General features: G+C 40.2%; 1 protein-coding gene across 1 annotated transcript in view; it reads right to left on the bottom strand.

The window, feature by feature from the left end:
* Positions 1–5,590: 5,590 nt before the first annotated feature.
* The window catches only part of LOC141787362 (CUB and sushi domain-containing protein 1-like), a 580,923-nt gene continuing 562,019 nt past the window's right edge, over positions 5,591–24,494 (bottom strand). The window contains exons 72-75 of the mRNA XM_074665649.1: positions 21,020–21,107; positions 19,554–19,680; positions 18,180–18,242; positions 5,591–15,514 (exon numbers count right to left, since the gene is read on the bottom strand). Coding sequence (XP_074521750.1) covers positions 15,355–15,514; positions 18,180–18,242; positions 19,554–19,680; positions 21,020–21,107 — 438 coding nt within the window. The 3' untranslated portion in view covers positions 5,591–15,354. The remainder of the gene's footprint in view (positions 15,515–18,179; positions 18,243–19,553; positions 19,681–21,019; positions 21,108–24,494) is intronic.

Here is a 24,494-nt window from a genome sequence, read left to right as displayed (position 1 = left end):
TTTAGTTTCATGTTGCAAGTTTGTTTCCTTCAAGCCTTAAGCGGACAATAATCAGGAATAAACTTTGAATTCCCTGAGTATTTCTTTGCTTGAAGGTGAAGGTAAGAGTAAGTAATTGTCTTAATGTCACCACTTTGTGTTCTGGCTCGTGGATATAAAGCTCTCTTTCATGGTAATAATGAGCTCCCCTGCGTTGTGCTGATAGAGAATGTAGTTAACTTGAAAACAACAGACTCACCTATAAGTGTTAATCTGGATGGTGTTCAGAGGATCTCGGCACAGGATAGTGAGATAAAATAATAACTGCATCCTTGCATATTTTCCTTCCAGAGGACACAGTAAGAGGGCCTGTTTCACAGGAGGCTTACTGCTTGGACACACTGGAGAAAAGGGAAACCTGCTGATGGTGTGTATCAGATTCTGCAAAATCTGCACATAATTGTGCATACAAACAAATGTGGAATACCATTGGAAGGTTTATAGTTTTGGATTGTCGTCTTGTCAGTATTGACCATGTGTTTGAGCGGGCTTTGACTACAGGAAAATAACTGATTGGTAGGTTTATTATAAAGAGACACTTTTTTTATAAACACAGCCAAAAAGCCACAAGATGTTATCCCCTAACACCATCCTCTCTTAACACCCTTGATATGTTGATTATTACTCCAGGAGGCTTTAATGCCCTCTAATGACAGTGTGTGGTTTCCATGACGCCATCATCCAGTTTAGGGGTTTGCAAACTGTTCACTCCACAACCTCAAAATAGCAGTGTTAGAGACCGTGTTATGAGAGGTTTCTCTGCCATTGTGTAGGTAGGTGTGGTTTAGGGTGAGTGACAGGGCCAGACGCACATGCAAACGTGAGGGGGGGCGTGGTGTGCAAACTCAAGGACTAATTATCAAGGGGGTGCACCTGAGGGGAAGGGCTCGGACTTCTGAGGTTTTGGCTCTGTCTGGAGAGGAGACGCGACGGCAGAAGAGACAAACTGGAGATTGAAGCACAGTTGGTCACCCCACAGAATGAAAACTGTAAATACACCTTTTAAAATCTGAACAAGAACACAAGAGAGCGGGCTGGCCGGTAAATGGACCGACGTAGCTGAGAAGACGACGGACGGATCGAGTATGGGCTGGTCCGGGTGAGAGGATGGTCGATCAGGGTGAGTGACCACACACACAAACCCCCCCCAGAACAGGGACATGCTGCATACATGCAGGGTAAGGCAGCCAACACGTCCAGGTTCACGACAACACGCAAGGGAAACCACAGGAGTAAGGTTACCCGCTAGGCTAGGTGTGGGCCCGCGAAGCTTGGGTAGGCCGCATAGCTTGGTGGCGTAACAGACCGGCTAATTCGAAACTAGAAAAAACAACAACAACAAACAAAATAAAAAACATGGGATACATAAATTTGTTGTAAAAAATTACACTGCTCGTATTGCTATATTTCCTACATTAAAGTGATACTCCGGGATGGAACAAGTTGGGGTCTATCACAAGGTTTAGGGCAGAAATTACCCCTACAGCAGTGTTTTTGTGCAGCAGAAGCCCAGGGCGCTCGCACCAAACACCCCCCCCTGCTCCTCTGCCGGTTTCCTCTGCACTCAGATGGGGCCATATTTTACTTGACCAAAAGCAGAAATAAACGGACCCCCACCAAAAATCTGATATCAGTCTACATTCACGCTTTATTTAGAGAATTTTCAGCGCGTTACTTTCACACAAAACACCGCTAAATAAGGCTCTAGTTCTCATCGTGTCTCTTCGTCCTGGCAGACTACCTGCGTTTGTTTATATTTGGCACGCCGCGCGCGCAGACAGGTACAGTGGTCATTGGCTCACAATTGAGGAAGGAGATCGAGACGTAAGGTCCAGAAACTAAAACCAGAGAGGCTTGTTTGTTTTTCTACTTACAGAAGGAAACATTTCTGATTGTTTTTTATGTTCATTTTACACTTGTGTTGAATTTCCTATTAACATTCAGCATGTCTAGTAAATATTGGATCCTATGAATTAAAAATGCATGTCTGACCTGACAGCAGACAGCCAGTTTGTAATGATGGAGTCAGTGAAAGGCCAGTGGTGTTGAAGTGGGCACTAAATTAAAAAAGAGATGAGATAACATAAATTCTTGCCTCCGAATAATGTCTGCTTTAATTTCCCTGCTCTAGTTTATCTTCTCTGATCTACTGTGTTTGTTGTTCGTCTCCTCTCACAATGCCGGTTGTTAATGTCTGGCTTATCCAGAATCTAATCTGTCTTATTTTAAGTCTAAAGATATTATGACCTAAAGTTTCCTTTGAACCACCTCCTCACCTTGTTTTGTGTTAATTCTGTTTCACTGTAACAAGCTGCTGTCTGTCCTGTCCTGCTTCCAGCCTCACACGCTGCGGCTGACTGGTTGCTCCACTTTCTCCCTTCACTGCTCCTGCTCTCTCTTTCAGCCACTGATGGAATCTCTTTACCTGTGTGATACATATATTCAATTTCTCAATGATACGATCTGGTGATTCTGACCGAACTGGTAACCATGGTAGCATGGTGGAAAAGAACCGTCAAGAACCCCCCCCCCCCCCCCAAAACAACAACAACAACAACAACAACAACAACAACAACAACAACAAACAAACAAACAAACAGAAAATAAACAAACAAACAGTTGAGTGGCTGTGGTTTCCATAAAAGACGTTGATTCTATACTATGAACAGGTAATTAAGGTTAGATTTGTAATACTGGATCAATGCGTGACAAAGATTCTATCTTGAAGACTTTTACTTTATAGATAAATTGATTAACCCAGTCTTGTTACAGTGGAATAAGTGTGATAATCCCATCACATCCCTGCATCTAATAAGTTGTGATTGACCTTTGAACTATTTTCTATCAGTTATTAGTTTCAACATGAATTGTAACTGATTTACAGTTAACACTCATACTGGAGAAAATGTTGAATTCCCGGAAACACTTGCTGTTGATAGTCCTTAAGATGTGTAGAGGCTTTGTCTCATCCCATCAGGGTTCTATGGCCCCATTTCCACCAAGCAGTCCAAGCTTGATCTTGTTTGCATTTCCATAGCCAACCATGCCCCCTCATGTTGGGCGCCATGTAAGCTGGATGCTGATAGCTGTCGGTTACGTACTAGCGTGATGCCATAGCGGCACGACACAGTGTACCCTGCTAATTAATCCAACAAAGAAGAAAAACGTGACACAGTAAACAAAGAGCAAAACAGAAGACATCCAGAGAAGTTTCAGGAAAGGTTTTGTGCTGCCAGGAGAAATACAGCTGCTGTCACACGGTAAGTGACGATTCTTTTGACCAATCAACAGTCTGCAGTGTTTCTAGTTCCACCTTCTGGGATTGGATTGATTTAGCCCTGAACCACACGTATATGGATATTTTTTTGATTGGATATCTTTGCCCTCGTTAAAAAAACAATCTCTGTCCACACCACAGAAATATCTCTGTCCGTACGAAGAGGCCAAACTGAAAACAATCGCCTCTGAAGCCTGCAATGCCATGCCTGGCCAATAAGTGGCAGGTTAGCAAAATGTGAAAACCATTGAAGAAGAACGTTATGAGCATGCGCTGTCAAACACACTGGCTGTTTCCCAAAGCCAAGGTACCTTGCCTTGCCTTGGTCTGATGTGGGCGTGGGGTGGGCGTGGGCAGGCATCCACATCATCAGTCGCTGCCCAAGTGCTGTTCCAATGTTCATGTCCTCCGGAGGCATATGTCCTCCGTTTGGTTAGCATGTGGCTAATTGACCAAGGATACACAGGTGTATCCTTCATTGCCTTGCCATGGCTTTAAATACCCAACATGCAACGCGTGAATCTACAAAAAAGGAAAAAAATGGAAGGAAAAGACGCACCAGCGGAGGCGCGTGGTAAATTCCAATTTAAATGTAAGTAACAAAATACACCTCTGAAAATAACAACTTATACCATGTCCACCACTTAGCTCTTTTGTGTGTCACTCATGTAACTATAATTACTGAGAAGCTGCACCTGCAGAGTGTCAATGATATGACAATAAAAAAGCAAAAAGTGTAGAAAAGTGGCAAGCTATGACAATATTTGTAGCCGTCTGAGCTCCTCCCAAAATGTGCCTTTGTAGGCTGTTCCATAAGCATCTCCATTTGAGCAGAGGCAGGACACTTGCCTTGGAGTGGAAGGAAGTGGCTTCGGTGGCACTGCCTTCAAAGGCAAGGCAAGGCAAGGTACCTTGGCTTTGGGAATCAGCCAGTGACTTGTTGCTAGGCGCTTGACGTCATCACATCAACACCAGCTCCGTTTAACATTGCTACATGGATCCACTCAACTGGATAATTTTTTTAATTCTTCACTTTTTTATTAGTTTTTAAAAATCTCCTTTTATGTGAGTGAAATCGCCGTGTTTGTGTGGTTGAGAGGCCCAATCGGAAAGAAAAACGTGCGTTTAGGAATATATCCGTATACGTGTGGTTCAGGCCTTAGTCTAGTACCCCAGCAAAAAGGTACAGTTACTTGGGGATCTGTCCCAGGATTAGTCAGTGGAAACGCCGCAAAATGCATGTCTTACCAAGACGAACAAAAGCAAACCACTTGGTGGAAACGGGGTTTTCTTTACATAACAACTTATTCACCATTAATTATAGACTGCATAACACAGGGATGTGGACTATTGAAAGCAGCTACCATGTTAAAAATGCTATCTCAACCTAACAAGAGAAACTGGGTGGAGTTGAGGAGGTTTTTGTGCCTCTTTACTATTAACCGCTTTGTGCCTCACTGTCAGTCGAGCCAGCTGTTTCTCTCATCAAGCAAAACTCATCATCTTCATGTTTCATAATCTTCTCCAAAATAAAGTCCCTCCATGGTGTGTGCAGTTAGACATGGGACATTCACACGTAAATTGTGTTTTGTACCAGGCAGCACTTGTTAATTATTGGCTGTAAAAATCAGCTCGTCTAGATGAGTGTGTATGTGGTTTTTGGTACTTTCACTTTCAGTTTCAAGAGGACACTTGAGGAACTCCAGATTTTCTCATAGCTAGCCAACCTGCACACAGTTTTGTGTGTGAACACAGTTGTATTTGTTGGAATCCTTAGACATTTCACTTTGCCCCCCCCCCATGGGCAAAGCTGTGGGTCTACTCTCATTGATGATCACTTCTTTCCATGTTTGGTGCTTCTGAACTAAAGAAAATCTCCTCTTCATTTGTTTTTACTATCAACCACTTCACCTGTTATTCTTAGCTGTAAAATAATATCAACCAGGTCTTTCTGTGCTGCGTGCTGCATGCTGAGGCCCACTTCCTCTTACAGAGCAGAAGTTACAGTCAAAGAGGAATATAAGAAGTAGAAATGATTAGATTTGTTCCTGATGTCCCAGTAAGTGATACAAAGACATCAATCGCACGCACACACACACACACACACACACACACACACACACACACACACACACACACACACACACACACACACACACAAAAATCACTTACCTGAAAAGACAAGACAACTTGTGCTCCAGGCTTCAGTCAGGCATGTCTGAACTACGCATGACAAAAAATCAGGATCACAAAAACATTGAGACACAGGAGAAATTATTGTATCAAAAACTTTATTCTCAAATAATGTTTTCAAAATATCTGATAGATAAACTGTGAGTCTCTTTAACATCAGGTTGTGAGGCTGTATTCACATACAGTATCTGCTGTCCAACCCTTTATAACAGCCCGTGTAGTTCCACTCTCATATTTAACTTGGACAGAAAAATGTCATTTTCCATCCTTTATTTCAAAAAGGTACCAGCCATGTTCATATATTCAGTTAATTTAGAAGCTCCAAACATGATTGCCCATTTGCAACCGATGCTGCTAGAGCTTAAACCGATCTCGATTTTATATACCACTCAACTCTTCACGTCTGAACGAGGAGGATCAGACTCCTCCTCGTTTAGACGGACAAACGGTCAGATTTTGGGCCTCAAAGGGGTCAAGTCATCCAAAATCTTTTGTGCCAGTGGAAGTCGTCCCTCAAGATATAAACATTAGGATCAGCCACACAGGGCTGCTGTTACACAAGAACTCAGCTGTTAAAATGAAGTGTCTGTCTCAGCTCCTCTTTAGGTACTGTGTGTGAAAGCATGGCACTCACCATCTGGTATGATCAAGGTGAAGTATGGACTCTAAACCAATAAGGAATTTTAATGTGACAAATCACCAAATGTGGCAACTCAAATAACACAGCTGCTGCATTAAAAGCCTCTTAATGTTGTTTGGATTGTATATTCTATATAACACATAATGGTGCTGAATCTTCCAGCCCTAAACTGTAGAGGAGTTGAAACAGACATGTCATCTCAAATATCATTAAATGTGATTTAAGAAATCTTTAATAGACGTGACCCAGAGAAAACGATCTCTTCAGGACAGAACACATAAACTCTGGGTCACGTATGTTTCTCTGTCCCCGTGTAAAAGCAGCCGTCATGGACACAAGAGATTATATGACATTTGGATATTTGATACTCAGTTTGAACCATAGATTTTTACATGGTGTGTAACAGTAAAAACATTGACTTTCATGAACAAGATTTTGTTGTACCTACATCATTTATCATAAAAAGTACAGCATGTTTAATAATTTCTTTTCTTTTTTTACAAATTCTCCATAAAAAATAGATTTCTGTACAAAACTTTTTTTTGTTCTTTTGCACCTACTTCAAGTTCAGCAGCACATGATGATGGCGAAGGGTGACAGCGGTGACAGTGATAGAACAAACACGTCATGGTCATGATGATGGTGATGATGATGATGGTGATGATGATGATGGCATTCGTTGCCATTTCCTAACATAGCTCTGTGGCATCAGGACAACAAAATAAGTTGGTTACTTAAAGACCATATTTAGAGCAACAAACTTGGATACAGTGTCAATGTGTAGCTGAGAAAGCTTTCCGTCGCTGAAATGTGTGAAAGTGGCTCTAATTTGTACAGTGCACCAATCTAAGAGTGCAATGTGGCAAAATGACGACTACTAAAGTCAGCTAACGTCAGATTCAGGCCCACCAGCCTTTAGTTTATCTTCAAGTTGTAATTTTAATCGTATGGCATGAGAAGTTTGTCCTTTCATATTTTATCCCATTAAAAATAAGTTAATCCAAAGATTTGTTAAGGGCAAATGAATATTTACACAATAACCTGAAACTGAAACAGCCCAGATATTTTGCACACACACACAAACGCAGATGGATGCAAGAAGTTAAAGCCAGGGGCATCCTACGGGGTCGTATTGGCCCTCTTTAAATTTGAAACTAAACTTAAATGATCTAAAATTCTTCACTGTGAAGCAGGACTTGTTTAAAATCACGCTGCAAACTCTGGTGTAGAAACATTAAGCCCATGGGTAAAACTGCAGTTTTTAGAGATTCCACTTGAGGCCGGCTGCAGAAACATCAAGCCAGAGAGCTGAAGCTCAAGTCTGTAGTAGTCTTACTATACGGGAAATGATTGTTTTCACAACTTATCTTTATATGTTTTTAAACTTAATAAGGGCATGCTTAGCTCGGCTAACGTGACTGACAGGCAGGAACCCTGGAACAATCAGTAAAGAAGCTAAAGACTTGTTAGCCTAGCTTTGTTAGAGATTGAATAAGGCAGAGTTCAGCTCTTCCCCCATCGGCACCTGTCGACAACTGGCTGCCAAATTGTATCAGAAACAAACAAGTGACGTCACAGAGACCATGTCCATATATTACACAGTCTACAGTTAAAATCATCTCCGTGTTGATACATTTCATTTTAACTGTAACTTTAGATTGATGTCTTCCTTTTAAATGGTGCAAGAACACATTTTTAGGACATTTATTTTGCCATTCTCTTGTTTCACTTTTAAGGGATTAATACAAGTAAACATGATAATATAACCAGTGTTGGGAAAGTTACTTTTGAAAAGTAGTGTTTCCTCGTTACACGTTAGTTCTAGAAAAAAAAAAGTCCCTTACTTTACTTAGTTACCCTCTATGGAAAGAAACTCTTTACGTAACTCGATACTTTTATGTTGCTCGACTTTGGGCAGAGCCACATCTTGTTTCCTAAATGTGTATAGGCTGACTTAAAGTTCTACTATGGAGCACAAAACATGTTATTCTTTTGTGCTCTTTATTTTGAAAAAAGCCACAGAGCACTTGACAAGAAAAACAAAGATGCCATGACGACTGACTGCTCTCTGCATGCTATTGGGAGTACCAGCCTCAGTGAGAACCCGTGACTATGGGGCATGTTCGCAGCTGAGGCTGTGTTGCTGTTATACCGGCTCCTGGGAAAAGTAATGTGCCAAACTGGAAAACAAACTACCTTTCGTTAACATATTTTCAGTAGTAGCACATTACACTACTTGTGACCCCAAAAAGTAGTTAGGTTACTATGGGTGTTTTCACACCTACAGTGTTAGGTCGACCCAAATTTAGATCGACCTATGGTGCGCACCAAACTGGTGCGGCCAAAGGAGGTGGTCTCGCTTCGGCTCTGGCTGCACCCTGGTGCGCACCAGCTGTGGTTTGAAAGCAGCCATACTCTGGTGCGATGCAACTGTCAGGCGAACTCGGTGAGTTTGACATTAGAGGGCTCCCGTGGAGTTTTGTTTGTGATGCAGGACAGCTGCGCACTCCAACACCCTTAACTACCCTTATATACTCATCTAAAAAGCAGAGCTCTCCCCTGACTCCTCACGTCAAAAACACATAGCCTATCGTATAACAGGCATTAATTACCTTGTCGGTCATCTGTATCTGTGTCTGATGAGGATCTCACGGTACATGGTAAGAATCATTATTTCTGAATTTCCCCTCGGGGATAAAAAAAAAAAAGTATCGGCGTCTCCAGTGCATCTGTATGCTTTTTTCAAGCCACAGCGGCGCTTCATTTTCAAACACTATCGTTTGCAGATGGTTGTACACACAGACAATATAGAAATGAAGTTTAAGCACTATAAAAACTCGGCGTAGGCCTTTTTGACTCTCCATCATCTCTAATTTAAGCAAACAGTTCTCTCGGCGCTTCCAGCTTCCAACTGAAAGTACGCTACATGCGCTCTAGCCGTTGTCGTCATGGAAACATGACGCTCTCAAAGTACTGCGGCGTTTGGTCCCGAGTGACAAAAAGCAGATGTGAAAGGAACCGCATTAACTGCAAAATTGCAACCAAGTATCAATATGACATTCCAAGCCGCACCAGGGTGCGCACTATCAGGTGTGAAAACACCTTATAACGCGCTATTTTGTAACTCGTTACACCCAACACAGAATATAACATTTATTGGGTGCTTATTCTAGGATTCAAGCATGAACAGTGTGGGGGAAAAGCTATTTAACCATGTGTGCGCCCACAAAAACCTAATGCCACCCCTTGAACCAAATTTCAAATGAATCTAAACTTAAATAATTTCTTTGAGATGTAAAGTATCATAGAGTTGTGAATATTCTCATAGCATCAACATTTCTCTGAAAAATGCTCATCGCTGACATGTGACACGTACAAGGAATGAGCCACGTCTAATTTCAGATGTTCTTTCTGCAGCAGACAAAGGAAAACCGCTGATGAGGACACTTTACAGAAGGTGAGGGACAAATGTTGAAACTCCTTCAGAAACTGAGAAAAGTCTGCTAAAGAAGCAGAAACAACCTTAGCATTTTAAAATGGTCTAGTTCCTTTTTGCAGTTTGTAGCCAGCAGTCTCTCTTTTAAATAGTCAGGACTGCTGACAATGGCAAATAAAGGACGAATGAGAAACTTTTACTCAAACCGCTGAAAAACAGAACATCTTTGTGAAGCAGAAATTATTCAAATTGTCGAGGCCTCTTAGAGGGAGGAGGTGTCACATTTCAGATGATAATATGCGTCTCATTTTTAAAAGCTAACTCACATTTGAAGCACGAGTGTCATCTCTCAGTGGGCAGACATCACTGTCACAGCCTTACAATACGAGCAGTTTCCTCGTTGTCTTTTCTGCATTTTCAAGCAGACGTAAATGGAAAGCTACAACAAACTTTTACCTTGATTTAACAGGAAAAGGTCCTTTATATAAATCTAATGAGATGCTAAATAATGTGCAACACTTCCCACCTCCACAAAAAAGTATCTGTCTGAGAATGATCTCCAACAGGGCCGCAACAAAAGAACTCTCTGCTAATCATGAGTGTAAGAAATAACAGGACAGTGCCTTTCTCCCTTGTTCAGTCACATTTAATAAAATTATTTTAACCCTGTAAAGCCTGACCTATTAAAATAAAGCCATAAATTCTAATTTTGTTGGAACTGAGATGTTTATTAACCCTTTTAACAAAATCCACAAGAACTATTGCTATTTCATGTTGTTCATAATACATTTTCTGTATAACATCTGACACACTGGGTGGTTTTGACAACTGTTTTGGTACAATTTTTAGTAACTTTGCAGGCTTTCAATGTGGAAGATAATGATTTCAGAAAAATCAATCAAAGTTAAGACACTATTCTTACTGCAACTTCCAGAAAATCAGCAAAGGCTTTCCTGAAAAACAGTGTGTGGATGATTTTACAACAGCAGCCATTTCTAAGAAGGCCAAAAATACAACTTCAGCTGCCCTGAGTGCTATGTTCATCCACAAAGGGGGCAGAAAACATTTTTTTCCTACATTTTTAAACTGGTTTTTAACGCAACTTTTGATCTATTTAGGTTTTTGAACTCATGTATCAAATATGACACATTTGGCATTATAGGGTTCAGTTCGTTAAAAAAAATCAAGACAATAAATAGTTTGCGATATAGACCAACATCTGGCTCCCTGTGTTTATGAACTGGAAAGACTTTGAGGACGCAGTCACACTGGCAAACCGTGTCGTGCTTTAGCATGCTTAATTTCTCTGCTTTAACACGCTTCAGAGAGGTGGGCTACAGCACGGTTTACTTCATGCACGAGCACAAGCACGCGGACAGCGCGTGTGATCCATGAAGCATGATTACCGCGAGCGCATCTCTCGACAATCATTTTAAACAAGCGGGGTGTTAGACGGCTGTGTCAGGCCAAAATGACTTACCATAAGTCAGAAAGTCTCTAAAGTTGTAGCAGTGCTCTCTGTGTCTCATTGTGCTGACTGATGAGATCACACTTCATGTAAACAGACGCTTCACGATGACGTAGGCGGGCCATGCGCGTGTGTGATACCCGCTAAAGTCTAGTACCTTTCTGCGTCTCTATCATGACTCTGAATAATGAAGCCTACATTTACTAGAAACCAGGAAAGGGAGGAATGACAAAACAACTGTAAGGGTGTGATGATATTTCTGATGTTAACTTCCACCTATCGCTGTGTATGTGTAGTACCACTCTTATTTTGTAACACTAGACTAAATCTGGAGAATGTGGAGTCGTTGTGTTGTTTTGGTGCAGTAAGAGATCAGATGTGTGTCATTAATTGTTAAAATTAGACCTTTTATCGCGCCTGTGGAAACCTTGCAGCCTCTAATTTTCAGGCTCCATTATGCTCTCTTGACTCCATAGGAAATCTCCACTGAATTAATTAAACCAATTAAACAGAAGCACTGGGTGCACTCCAGCGTGGAGGGGTGGCCCGCTATCTCATGAGCAGACACTCTACTGTTGTTTACAGCTGTCGTGCTATTTCTGTGGAGAGATTTTGAATGCGCCGTCTGCCTTGTTGTCACTGAGGCTCAGAAAATAATGATATGTAGATGTGGCTTTCACTCTGGTGTACGTGTTCCTGCCATTTGGCCACGGCCCTGACACCGAGTCTGTGAATGACGGGCTAACAATGAATATTATAACTCCTGCAATATCCCGAAGTCATGCTTCCAAACATAATCACCATTGTTCCAGGGCACTTCATTTGCAACATTCAGGTCTGGAGTAGACTCATTTTCAATTAAATGAGCTGAAAACTTAAATGGGAACTGCTACTTGCTTTTTAATTCATTCTCACTTTCTTCAAAATAGTCGGATTCAACAACCTTCTCATGCCAGATGATTTTTTTGGTCAGTATTTGAGATTGAGGGAAAATCTATTCTATAATTTGAGAGAAATTGGTTTTACCCCGGAATATTACACTGGGCTATTACAAGTGTTTTATGGACTAAATCATCATCTCATCACTTGTAACCGTCATCATCTGACTCTCAGTTGTTCCACTCACCTTTCGTATCATGTGCAGGAATGAATGGATTTTTCTATCTGCTGTTCGCAGGAATGTCAGTGTGATGGATGGAAAATGAAATTGAAAACATGTGGAACATGAGGGAGAATTCATTTGAACAATAAAATCATACAGGTTGCCTGAAGTGAAAAAACCTGAAGCCTGAAGAATGATGTGCATGGAGTGTGAAACAAACAAGACACACGCCTGAAGACACCTAAAGACACACACTGAAAGCAGTTACATCTATGATCTAAACCAAGTGCAGCATCTTTCGAAAAATAAAAATATTTAGAGAGAACACTGCGAGAAATAACAAGCCTGGCGAGTGATTTGAAGCTTGTGAATTATCTTGGATCTGGCAGACTCATAGACGTGGGGCGTGTATTTGACCTAAAACACCAGGAAATAAACTGAATGCAGGGTTACACTCGCAAAGCTTGTGTATTTGTTGCAGTGAGGTTCCAGCATTTATAAGCAGGATGTTACTATCTCTTTGCACACGAGGTATTTCTCAAACAACTGAGGGGATCTAGGGGGGACGATAACTCCAGACAACAATAATTGTGCATGTTGTCTTCATATGGTGCATGATAATGTGAGCAGTTTTGGAAACTTACAACACATCTCTTTAAGGGGGACAGATGCATTTTGTTTCTGAAAGCTCACACCAGCTCATATCACAAGTGTTATCCTGAAAACAAAACATAAACAAATTAAAAAAAAAAAAAATTCCAAGCTCATCGTGAGATACTTTTTCATCTTTCAGTGAAACTGTTTTTTATGAAACCTCTTCAGCATCTAACAAAAGTTTCTGTTTAATGTGGCTCTAGTTTCTCAGAGAGGTCTCTAAAAAATATGATCAATGTGAGTGTGTTTGTGTTGTAGTGACACTGCTCAGTGTGAGCTTTCAGAAACAGTCACTACTCTCCAAATGGCAACAGACTTGTGCCATCATGTGACACTAGACGCTCAGAGGTCCACAGGCAATCTGATCCCATCTTTCTGGTTGGCTAGCATGTTGTCCTGGCAACAAAATAACGAGAGAATAGCGTGTGGTCACTGCTAAGAGGGCGTGTGAAATATAAATGTGTATATACAAACACTCTGTAACCCTGTATTTAGTCATTTTGTTGTCTTTTTAAAGATAGAAGTTTTTGAATAAAATTCTCTTTTTTTTTGAATGACTCATTTTCAAACCCATTTCAGACCCAAAAATTATTCATTTTTTTCATAACCCAGTCAGAAAAACACACTAGTGCAAAATTTGTGCGGTTTAAGAGTTTATATAAAGTTTATATTTTGGGGTTCCCCAGCAGCAGTGGTTTGGGAAGTCCCATGGGGCCACTGGGTTTTTGAACATTGAGTCTGTTCATCGATATCTTCACTGAAGAAAAGTGTCGGATGAGACATTCAGAGACAACTATTTGCCTCTGTTTCCATAGCAACCTGTCCTTGTCTCTCTTCCAGCATGACTGACAGTTTTCTATCTGTCCATTTGTCTGTGTCCATCGGTCTAATATCTGTCAGTCAACCACTCAGCGTCTCAATCTCTTCATCTATGTGTGGTTTGTGGCTGGAGAGTATACTGTAGAAAAAGAACCAGTCATCTCTCGACTGATAATCCCGACCAGAGGTACAAGAAGACAAATCATTTCTTGGATTTGGCCACAGCTGATTGCAGCAGTCGAAGATCTTGACAGCTTATTGCCTCCAGGCTTCCACTTGTTCAGCCACCAAGCACAAAATGCTGGCTAGTCCAAGAACAAGAATCAGTTGTCTGATTCTGTGATTGTGTTAGACAGGCCTCTGGAAAGCAGTCCATTGTGTACGCCAGCTCGGAAACTCAAATGTCTTGTTTTCTGGTTCAGCACAGCCTGCCAGCGTGTGCTACCATGGAAAATTTAGAAGTGAAGTACCTCAATAAAATATTCAAGAATCTCTAAAACACATCTAGAGCTTTCTGCCTGATAGCTGAACTAATCCTGGGGAAAAAAAAAAAAACATTTTCAAATGTCTGTTTTGGTTTGTTCTGACCAAGCTAAAAGCCAAATACTGCAGGTGGATTCTGTCACAGGAAGGCAATACAGTAAGTGGCAAAAAGGAAAGCCAATCACAGGAACCGGTTTTTAAAACCCACTACTGAGTCAAAACTGAACTTACTCAACTCTGTATTTGTCCTGCTTTTAATTTCATAACAGGCTATGCAGATTTAACCATCTGCAGGTGTTATGTGACTCCGGTTTGTCTGGCTCTGGTCCACCACTGCTAATATGAGTTTCAGACTAGTATCCTGTGATGGACCACAGCATCTGTTTATCTAAAGGAATAAAACTGGTTCCAGCGCCGTTGTATTGAATGCCAACTTCACAGCAGTCTGCAGGATCAATATCATTTTCCACTATAACAGACTAAAGCTGTCGTTGCTTTAAAGTCAAGTCCTGTCAAGACCAGTGTAACGGAAATCCAGTGGGAGGTTTTTGGTCCAGCACCAATAATGGTTTTTGTGTTGACATAAAAGCAACAATCCAATTTCTTTCAACGTGGAGAGCAGGTGGAATAGTCTTTGTGCTTCCCCTGAGGGTAAAACCCTGGAAAGGGTAGAAACCCATGTCTGACCTGCAGCAGGGGAGTGAGTAAGCCTAAACCACTGTGCAAATTTGGCATGTGGATGGGGTTCAAGCTTAGGAAAAAAAAACACTATGGGGATAGCAGGAGGGTCTCAGGACATCATTTGTGTCTGGCCTTTACCTAAGGAGGTTTGGTCAACTTTGCCTCACTGAACACCGGACCTTTGGTCGTGAATTTGGAAGAGGTTCAAGTAGTTGAACCGTCTCTCTGTGGATGTTTGAATATGCTAAAGAAGATTTTCTGTCCCAGCACTGATCCCCTGAACAACAGATCTATTGATACTCTCATTTGTTGTCATTTTTGACTCCCCTTCTCTTGGTCCCCACTTGTTCAGACTACAGGAAGAAATGATCTCTTTGTTCAGGTAGGAAGGCGAGCAGAGCTGCTTCACTGTGCAGGTTATGCTGACAGAGCACCAGCAAGCTACAGCGCAGACTGCTCACGGTGATGAGTCCAAATCATAAGTTTGTTCTTTCCTGTTTGGTTGGACCACACCGCAGAGGTTGGCCTGAACCACAGTGCAGGTAGAGGCAGGGGTGTTGGACTATACTACCGTGCAGACTGTGTTCAGTGTGGTATCAAACCGAACTGCTTTAGCCTCAGTGGGCTTCATGTTTGTGTCATACATTGGGTTTTCAAATGACGCCTGGCCATTAGAGCTCTCATGGCCGACGTAACCATTGAACTGGACCTTGGGGCGCGTCCTGAAAAAACAGAAAGAGAGAAACATTAGTGTTCATGACAGAGTTTCAGCTTTTCTTTCAGATTCAACAAAATTATGTTGCATTTTTTTTGGGAAAACAGACTACAAGCAAAGAAAAAAGGCCTCTGAAGCAGAAAGTAAAAGGCATAACTCAACTCAGAAATTTGGCTCTGCAAGGTTAAACCGCCAACACGTGCTGAAGTCTACCTTGAGTTTGTATTTAAGGTCTAACACAGGCATGCAGTGACTATAAAGTTAATTCATTTAAATAAAAAGAGAGCCTTTGAGTTTCCTTGTTGTTCCTACTGATGTCCTTGTTAAAATTTACATATGTATGAGCTGTGACCATCAAACTACAATCACAAGGTTGATCTCTTCTTTCTTCCACTTGCTGAAGAATAACTGAAGAGTAACTTTAACAGACACTGTTTCATAGTGATCTAACACAGGTACTGATGGAGCCCTATACACGCCTCTGTGCAGCATTAGCTCATTCATTCTGTTTCCTGGTGAAGTTGACTGACTGGTGTGTGACACGTCCCCAGCAGAAAACAAATAAGAGTCAAAATGAATCTGAGAATCAATGACTGGTGATAAAAAGTCAAGCATGTAGCAGCTAGATGCAAATACTTCTATCTGAAGTTCTGGAAACATTACATTGAATTTGTCAGGTGGCCAGAAACTTGACTCCCATGAGATGCAAATGTTCTCTGTGTCTGATGGATCTTACGCAGCTTTCCCTCAATTATATAATCCCCTTGTGGAGCTTTAAGTGAAAATATTTTGGCAGACTGCAAAAGAGCATTTTTTTAAAGTAAACATATAAAGTTTGTTTTTTAAAATTCTCATGAATAGTCATAACTTCTGATATTAGAATATTAGTCATAATATACATTGCACTTACTATTTTTAATCACAGGCATGAGATGGAAGATAACATAAGCAATCTACTGAACATGAAACAGCAGAATATTCTCAGCGCTGTAGCAAAGTATTCAAGTTATTAGAGAGGGTTTGGTAAATATCTTACTAAGCTTTCATCATGTTTTTCTCAGTCTCACTCAGTTCTCACAAATTCACAAATTCAACCAATGTTTCATGAGGAAAGTAAACTTTTAATACCCTTCCCTGTCCTTCAAGCTGTCTTGTTAGACATACTGGTAGGCAATTTTCCCCTTGAGATTAATAAGTCCAAACTTAGTTCAAGTAGTTTTCTGGTAAAAATCTACAAATTGCAGGGAAAATTATGGCAGAAGCAAGAACATCCACCATAACAACTGCCTGCTTCAGTGGCTCTGCAGCCTGGAACTCATCTGCTGCTGTAATGTGAGTGTGTATGCAAGAATACAACCTGCCATCATCCTACAAATGGTACCGAATGGTTGTAGTTCAAAAGAATATATTATTACTCAAATTGCCTGAAAGAGTGTTTTAAAAAATGTACTGCAGGGGTTCACAAGGATGTGCTATGAAATGTAACTGCTCCCTCATAATTTGTCTGTTTGTCGCAGATTACATTTTTGGATAATCAGGTCCTATAATCCAGTTAGATATAATCACTTACTCCCAAACCCTGTGGAACTATTAGCAGGGAGGAGTGCTGCAGCTGAAACGCTGTTTGACTCTGACCTCATTAAGAGTGTGTGTAAATGTGTGTGTGTGTGTGTGTGTGTGTGTGTGTGTGTGTGTGTGTGTGTGTGTGTGCACTGGTAGAAAGCCAACCCTGGGGAGCCACTAAGCTTACCCTACATGCTCAACCCATTACTCTACAAAACTGCACACACACCAACACACACCGCAGACCTCCCCGTGTGACGGAGGTTCAAATTGCCGCACTCGTTCCTGGTTGTGGCTGTAGGTGCAATAAGTTAATTTTATTGGTGGAATGAAAAACAGCACACCTAATTGCTTCGACAGTATAACAGAAACTGTACAGACATAAGGGCTGGAGCAGGAGGGAAGCGCCGAGCACACACTCACACCTTGTATCAGTTTCTCATCAAGGCTTTTACTGTTATGTAAGAACTCTGTTTCTGTTCCAATTGGTTGCTTTTGTGTTGAGCTAAACATTCATTGCTGTGTTGTGAGGTTTACTTGTGTAAACCAGCATGACAGAGTAGGTTGTGGGCAGCAAAGTTCAGGTAAAAAAGGCAGCAGCACACAGAAAGACACATATTACCTGTTTCATTTCCACATTTTCAAAGGAAGTCAAAAACTGTATTTGTTTTTGATGACATCATGCTGACAGAGAGATGACAATGAGATAAAAGACAAAATAAAATGGCCTCTGTCTTGCTTTAATGAGTGCTGTATAACACAGTATGGCTGCACTGCTTTAGAAAATGAAATGATGCATTTTTTTTCATCTCTCATTTTCTACCAGTTATTTAAAACTCTTTCAAGACTCTCCTTCTTCCTTTCACACCTCGGTCGTTATTACTACTATTTTTTGTAAACAAGGCCAAGTACAACTTTTCAGTGACACAGAACTTATTCTGACAGAGAACTTCATGTAGCTCACATCTTAATAGTGCAGCCGTACTAAACAGCATGTGAAAGAATCCTGGAACCAAAAACAAGGAATGGCGAGTTCGACGGAGGATGTGGCGGCGGGCGGAAGTCTGGTTGCTGGTTGAAACCAGGTGCATGACAGGTGCCAGTCTTACCTGCCGCCAGGCCCCCAGGAGTCTTTAGGTCTCTCATTGTCATCTGTGTCAGCAGACAATGTCCTGCATACAACCATCAGCTTTAATACACATCCACTAGCATTGCACACTGCAGGCAGGTTGTGTAACACAGTGTCGAGTAATGTTGTGGAAGTGAGCATCACTATCTAGTTAACAAAGTATGTGATGTGTGGACATGCACCGTGTCTCAGCAGGTCAGGATATCCTATGTCTAACTGTTGTGTGTTGAATTGCATCTCGCTTTGAAGCCACTGATGTTCAGTGAATTCATGAAACTTTGAAAGATGACGAGTCAGATTTTCTCTCAGCTGTGGAGTGCTGTGCATGTTTTAAACAGAATTTTTGACATTTACACCCAACTCCAGGCACTAAAGGTCTGTTGTAAACTCCATGAAAAATAATGATTCTCTTAAGATTTTACTTCAAAGCGGCACCTGCTGAGTAAGAGCTTACACTGTTGTTCATATTTCTTAAAGCCATCATTTTCCTCACAAACAAACTTTTTATTTTTACCAAACTGAAATAGTTTTAAAAATAACCAATCATATCAAACAGACAGGGCCTTAGCTCATTTTAAAAAAGACGACTCACCAATTTACCATATTTTCAAAGAAAAATACATTATTAATCATTTTCTGAGCAAAATAGCCCTTTATTGTGGTGCCAAGCTTGGCTCAGTATCTGGAAGCAAAAATGAAAGGTCACAAGTTAATTACTTGTCTGTCTACTCCTATTTTGTAAAACCTATTTTTTCTCTTTAATGCCAAAGAATTTGATTCTGATGAAAGATTTTTATTTGGCTGGATTAGTGTTAATGTGATCTTTATGGGAGGTGTCTTTGTGTAACTCTAGGGTTGAAAGAAATTATTGATTTTGACTTTGACTGAATGAAAGTCTGAAAAAGTGTACACACAACACTTGGCAGCTAGAAGCAATAAGACTTTTTCAAAATACAACTCAAATACACAAGCTGGAGAATGGGAGGTTCAAGGAAATGTAGATGCTCAACAACTGAATTTGATAGACAGAATAAGGGATTAGTGCAGCTGGGTTTGAAGAAACAAAACTATTTAAAAGCATTGCAAACCTGGATGTTTCATCTGCTTAAGGAGACATGTTTAAGTTGGACATTTTCTCATTCTTATTCCTCCAGTGAGGCTGCTAAAGATGAACTCACTTAACCATTTCCCTCCTTTTTCTAAACATAATGACCTGCAATTACATGAGTGAGACTGAGGGCTTTAAAGCTGTGCTGTTCAAGAAAAGCAGACAAAGCCATAAGCAAACATCTGATTGTTATTCTGCTGCAGCTCTGTTTTTCTCTGATGGATTTACGTCAGGGATATAGCTTACCTGTGCTTGTAGAGGTAGAAGGCAAATCCCGACAGGATGAGGGCAAAGAAAGGAACTAAGATGGCTGCTGCCACAGAGCTGCTGTTGGTGTAGGGGTTAGGTGGGTCCATTGCCATGGTTACAGGGCCTGGGGATAAGGATAGACGCAAGTTACCAATTTGTATTTTTTTTTGCACATGCTTAAGATGAGAAACGCAGGATGGTGTGATACTTTCTATTTGCTTCAAATGATGATTCAGGTTCTTTTTATTAGTTTTAACAGAACACCAACAAAGATCAATCACATAATTTATATTTGACTGATTATACTTGTCCTTTCTTAGTTTCCTCCACCAAGGAGGTTATGTTTTAGGGAGATTTTGTCAGTTTGTTTGTCTGTGAACAACATAACTCAAAAAAATTAAAATTGGATAAGGAAGAAGTGATTAAATTTTGGAGGTGATCCGGATCATCGCCTGGATCCAGGATTCTCTTTAAAGGATTCTTTATCATTGTGAGATAGGGCTGTTTTCACCATATGTGTATATAAATCCACCATAAATGGTCAGTTTGCTTTGCAAAACAATACAAGACAAGGTCACCATAATTTCTGACGGATGTAAAAGTAGGATCCAGATCCTGGCAGTATTATGCATACTAAGGCCCCATTTCCATCAAGCAGTCCGGTTTAGATCAGTATAGTTTGGTACGGATTGGCTCAGTTAAGCCTGGCCCTGTTTGCAATACCACAGCCAACCGTTCAGCATCGGGGTATGCGGTGTGTAAGCTGGATACCGACATCAGTAAATCCACATCAGTAACATAATAGCATGGCGCCATAGAAGCAGTGCAACACAGTGTACACCGCTAAATATCCAGCGAAGAAGAAAAATGCGACACATTAACTAAGAGCAACAGTGGAAGGCATCCAGCATTTCGTCCTCTTTGTAATTGCCGTGTGGCTCTTTGATACAAATTGCAATCAAGCTTTGTGTCAGAGAAGACTGTGAGCCGCAGGAAGAAATACAGCCGCTGTCACACGGGAAGTGACAATTCTTTTGACCAGTCAACAGTCTGTAGTGTTGAAACTCCACCTTCCAAGGTCAGATCGGTTTAGTCTGGCGCCCTTACAGAAGGGTGCCAAAAAGACTCATCTTGGTTATTTGGGGATCTCTCCTGGGATTAGTCCGTGGAAATGCCATAAAATGTGCGCTGCGACTGAACTGCTTGGTGGAAACAGGGCTTAAGATCTGGAATATGAAAAATGTGCTGGATCATCATAACTTTTAACACTGTCAGGTAACAAATTATCGTACAAACCTGCAACTAACACCAAATTGTAGCAGACAGTCTGCTGAAAGGGAGTATAACATTAAAGTAGGACCAAAGTGTTATGTGACAATCACAATATGCTTGGTGGAGGTCTATGTTCTTTGAGTGCTTCCTAGTTTTTATTGTTTTGGGTAGTAACAGTGGAGGTGACCTACCTTGCCGCGTCAGATGGAACTTGCCAAAGTCTTTACTGTGAATATGTCCCTGATAGACAAAAGTCTTCTGATCTGATTCAGCTGTAACCTGAAGAAGAAAGAAAACATCAGTCATATTTAATATAAAATCTTTGCAGGAGGGGCAGAGGATGCTTTACACATCCTCTCAGTATCACACATTTGAGGTAAAAGTTCTATTTCAACACGGGTGGTAATGGAGGATAGCATAAAGATCTGTCAAGCAAAAACCACAGTAGGAAGTCTCTGGTAAGCCTTCTTATTTCACTACGAGAAAAAAGAAGTAGAATTATAATCAAAGTGTCAAAAACATGATGTATGAGACAGGTGTGGTTTAGGAAGATAATATTTTAAGAACAGACAGGGGAATGTGTAATTACCCTCATGTATAGTTGACTGCTAAGGGATGACAACATCAAGCTAAAAGTAGTCAGCTTAAAGATGTCATCCTTGGGGATTACAGTAAAAGTAAGTCTTTCATATAGTCCTTTCCTTCCCTCTGAGCCATCTTATTTTGCATTAAGTCCATGGGTTTTCTTCATGTTCAAAACAATCACTCATTCAATGTTAAATTGATTATCACCATCACACAACATGCATTCATGTATTAAACTGAATATGCAAGTTGTTTAAAGATTTTTCAGTTTGCTCTGTTAGGAAATCAGTTTTCTCCTCCTGTCCTCCCCCTGTGCTCTAGCCTGTCCTCAGCCTCCTCTCACTCCCCCCATCTCCCTCCTGCTCCTGCTGGAGAAATTGAGGCAGCAGTGTTTTACCCACACATCGGCCATCCAAACTTTCATCTTTTAACTGTAAAAAGATTGCTTTTCAGGATTCAACAACTTTGCCATTATCGGCCTGACTCCCCTCCTCTCTCACTCTTTCTGTCATCTTCAACATGATGAATGGGCTGTCCAAGTGTCTCCTTCCTTCCCTCTTACACCCGTCCTCCTTCCATTCCCACTTGCTATCTTTCACTATCTCCCCACTCAATTCCTCCTCCTGCCCCCAGTCCTAAAACTGAATTTTAATCCATTTCACAGCCAAAGACACAATCTTCAGAAGCCCTGTCTTCAAAAATAACATCAGATTAAGTTTAAGTCTACGTAGGACATTTAACCCTTTAAGTGCTAAATTTATTTTTTCACTCTCGACAGCAGATTGACGGCCTGCTGGAACTCTGGTTCCGATGGCAAATTTGAGCTCATCTTCTCTATTTGTCACACATTTATGTGGCACACCATCTAAATTGTCAATGAAGATCAAACACCTTTAGACCTGCTTGTATTATCATGCCCCGATTGTCTGCTGGCAATGTTAGAAAAATTATCACAAAATTAGCTCCAAGATTTAATATATATATATATATGATATCTTAAAGCTAATTTTGTGATGGTGCCACAGCTTTCTGGACCACAGCCATGGAAAGCAGGTGACTAGATGTCAGCGGTTCAATCCCTGGATCACCCAATCTGTCAAATGTGAGACAACAGGCTGTAACAATAAGCACTGCTGTGAAGAGGAAACTCTGCTGACTGCAGCGTCCAGCCTGACTGATGAGTTAGAATCTCCTCTAAAGCAACAGAGGCCATTAATAAAGACATTTGCTGATGCGTTGTCCAGCATTTCAATGTGGATATCGATTTTCGTGGTGCATGAACAACAAAGCAAATTGTTTGTGCATCTTGAATCCTTGTTTGGTGTTAAATGGACCAAAACTGTCCGTCCCATAGAGGATGGAGGTGGTATTAGATAGGCCCATTTGTATCCACAGTTTGATGCTGTTTGGCTAATATCCTGAGTATCCAACATCTAACATCAACGCACATCGGCAGAAAAACTGTATTGTTCTCTGGAATCCTGAATTCATCAGACCAGTTCTGGCCAATGATGAAACCTTCTCCTTGATGGAAGACAGGTCACTTAGTGGGTAAGAAAATATCCTCTTCTGACAATCTTCTCTGTGCGGCTTCTACGATCGTTAACTGTGCGTCTTTCTTCTCCTGCAGTGTCAAATATTTATCTTGTTATTTTTTAAACAGCTTGATCATACTTACTCACATTGCACTCTGCATGTATTGTTTCTCTAAAGCACCTTGGATTTACTGAAGTCAAAATGTCCCTCAGGGACAGGGGTCTGCAACCTTTTCTTTCACTGGAGCCATTTTGCCACACCTCACCTATGTTAAAATCATACCTTCACAATAAAAACAATTAAGTACATGTATTCTAAACAAGGTTTAAACCTAGTGGACAATTATATAAATATATATTTTTTTAACTTACAAATTTTTATGTATTTTTTATTTTTCATTCATTTACAAAAAATAAAAAAAAATAAATAAAATTGCAAAAATTTGCTAAAAAAATATATTTTTTTAATTTTTGAAAAATTAGCAAAAATTTCAAGAAATCTTTAAATTCCAAAAATCTTAAAAAAGAACATACACATAAAAGAAACATCTTAAATTTTTTAATTAAAAAATTGCTATTTTTTAAAATTACATGATTAAAAATTTTCAATAATAACACAAAAAATTAATTTCAAAAATTTGCAAAAAAATAAAATAAATAAATAACTTTGAAAAAACTGGAAAAATTTTAAGAAATTCAGTAATTGCAAAAGTTAAAAAAAATATTAAAACTACACAAATTTCCATCCAAAATCTTCAAGTTTTTATTTATTCAAAAAATACACAAAAAGTCTTTGTTTTTGGAATTCAAAAAATGCAAAACTTTTTATTTAATTTGCAGTTTCAAAATATTGCAAAAACTACAAATTAAAATTTTGTAAACTTGCAAAAATTTAAAAATTCTTGAATAAATACTTGATTTTGATTTTATGTATTGATATTTTCACTCAGCTCATCATTTTTTGAAGTTTGCTAATGTCTTGCTGCATATCAAGCATGTATATTAAGCCGGCATGCAGACAGTTGAATTAATCAATTTACTTAGGATTAAAATCTGTATTTCCTTTCAGATTTGACTTTTTGTAAATCTTAGTATGTAACCATGGCTGCAAAACTTGAGGTTAGCCAAAGGTGCAGGTGGACTTTGGTGGGCTGTTGATGTTGTAGGAGGTGAAGCAGGCGGTGGAAGGCTTATTGCATGATTTGATGCATATTTAATTCAACAAAATGTTACGGCATGATTTTATTCAGAGTCAATGTCTTTGATCATCAATACCCTCTGTAAGAAGAAAAAAAAATCTCTATTACAATGATATTTTGTTTTTTTCACAACTACAAGGAGACTGGTGGGTAAGATAATGTTTGAGGTATTCCTTGTTCATATTCCAAATACACCTATTTGTTGGAATAAATCATTGATATGATTCCAGAAACATCATTAACGTCTCTAGGACCTAGAACACACAGTTTCTTAAGTCAAATCCAAACATGAACTATGGCCATGACCTCATATGCTTGGCTTGCATTGGACCAGTGGTGTATTTTTC

Source organism: Halichoeres trimaculatus, unplaced genomic scaffold (assembly GCF_033239565.1).
Source record: "Halichoeres trimaculatus isolate MK-OKI-2021-1 unplaced genomic scaffold, fHalTri1.1 fHalTri1_scaffold_3, whole genome shotgun sequence".
Classification (NCBI taxonomy): domain Eukaryota; kingdom Metazoa; phylum Chordata; class Actinopteri; order Labriformes; family Labridae; genus Halichoeres; species Halichoeres trimaculatus.
Note: the sequence above shows the minus strand (reverse complement) of the source record. Positions and strands in the feature narration are given on the sequence as shown.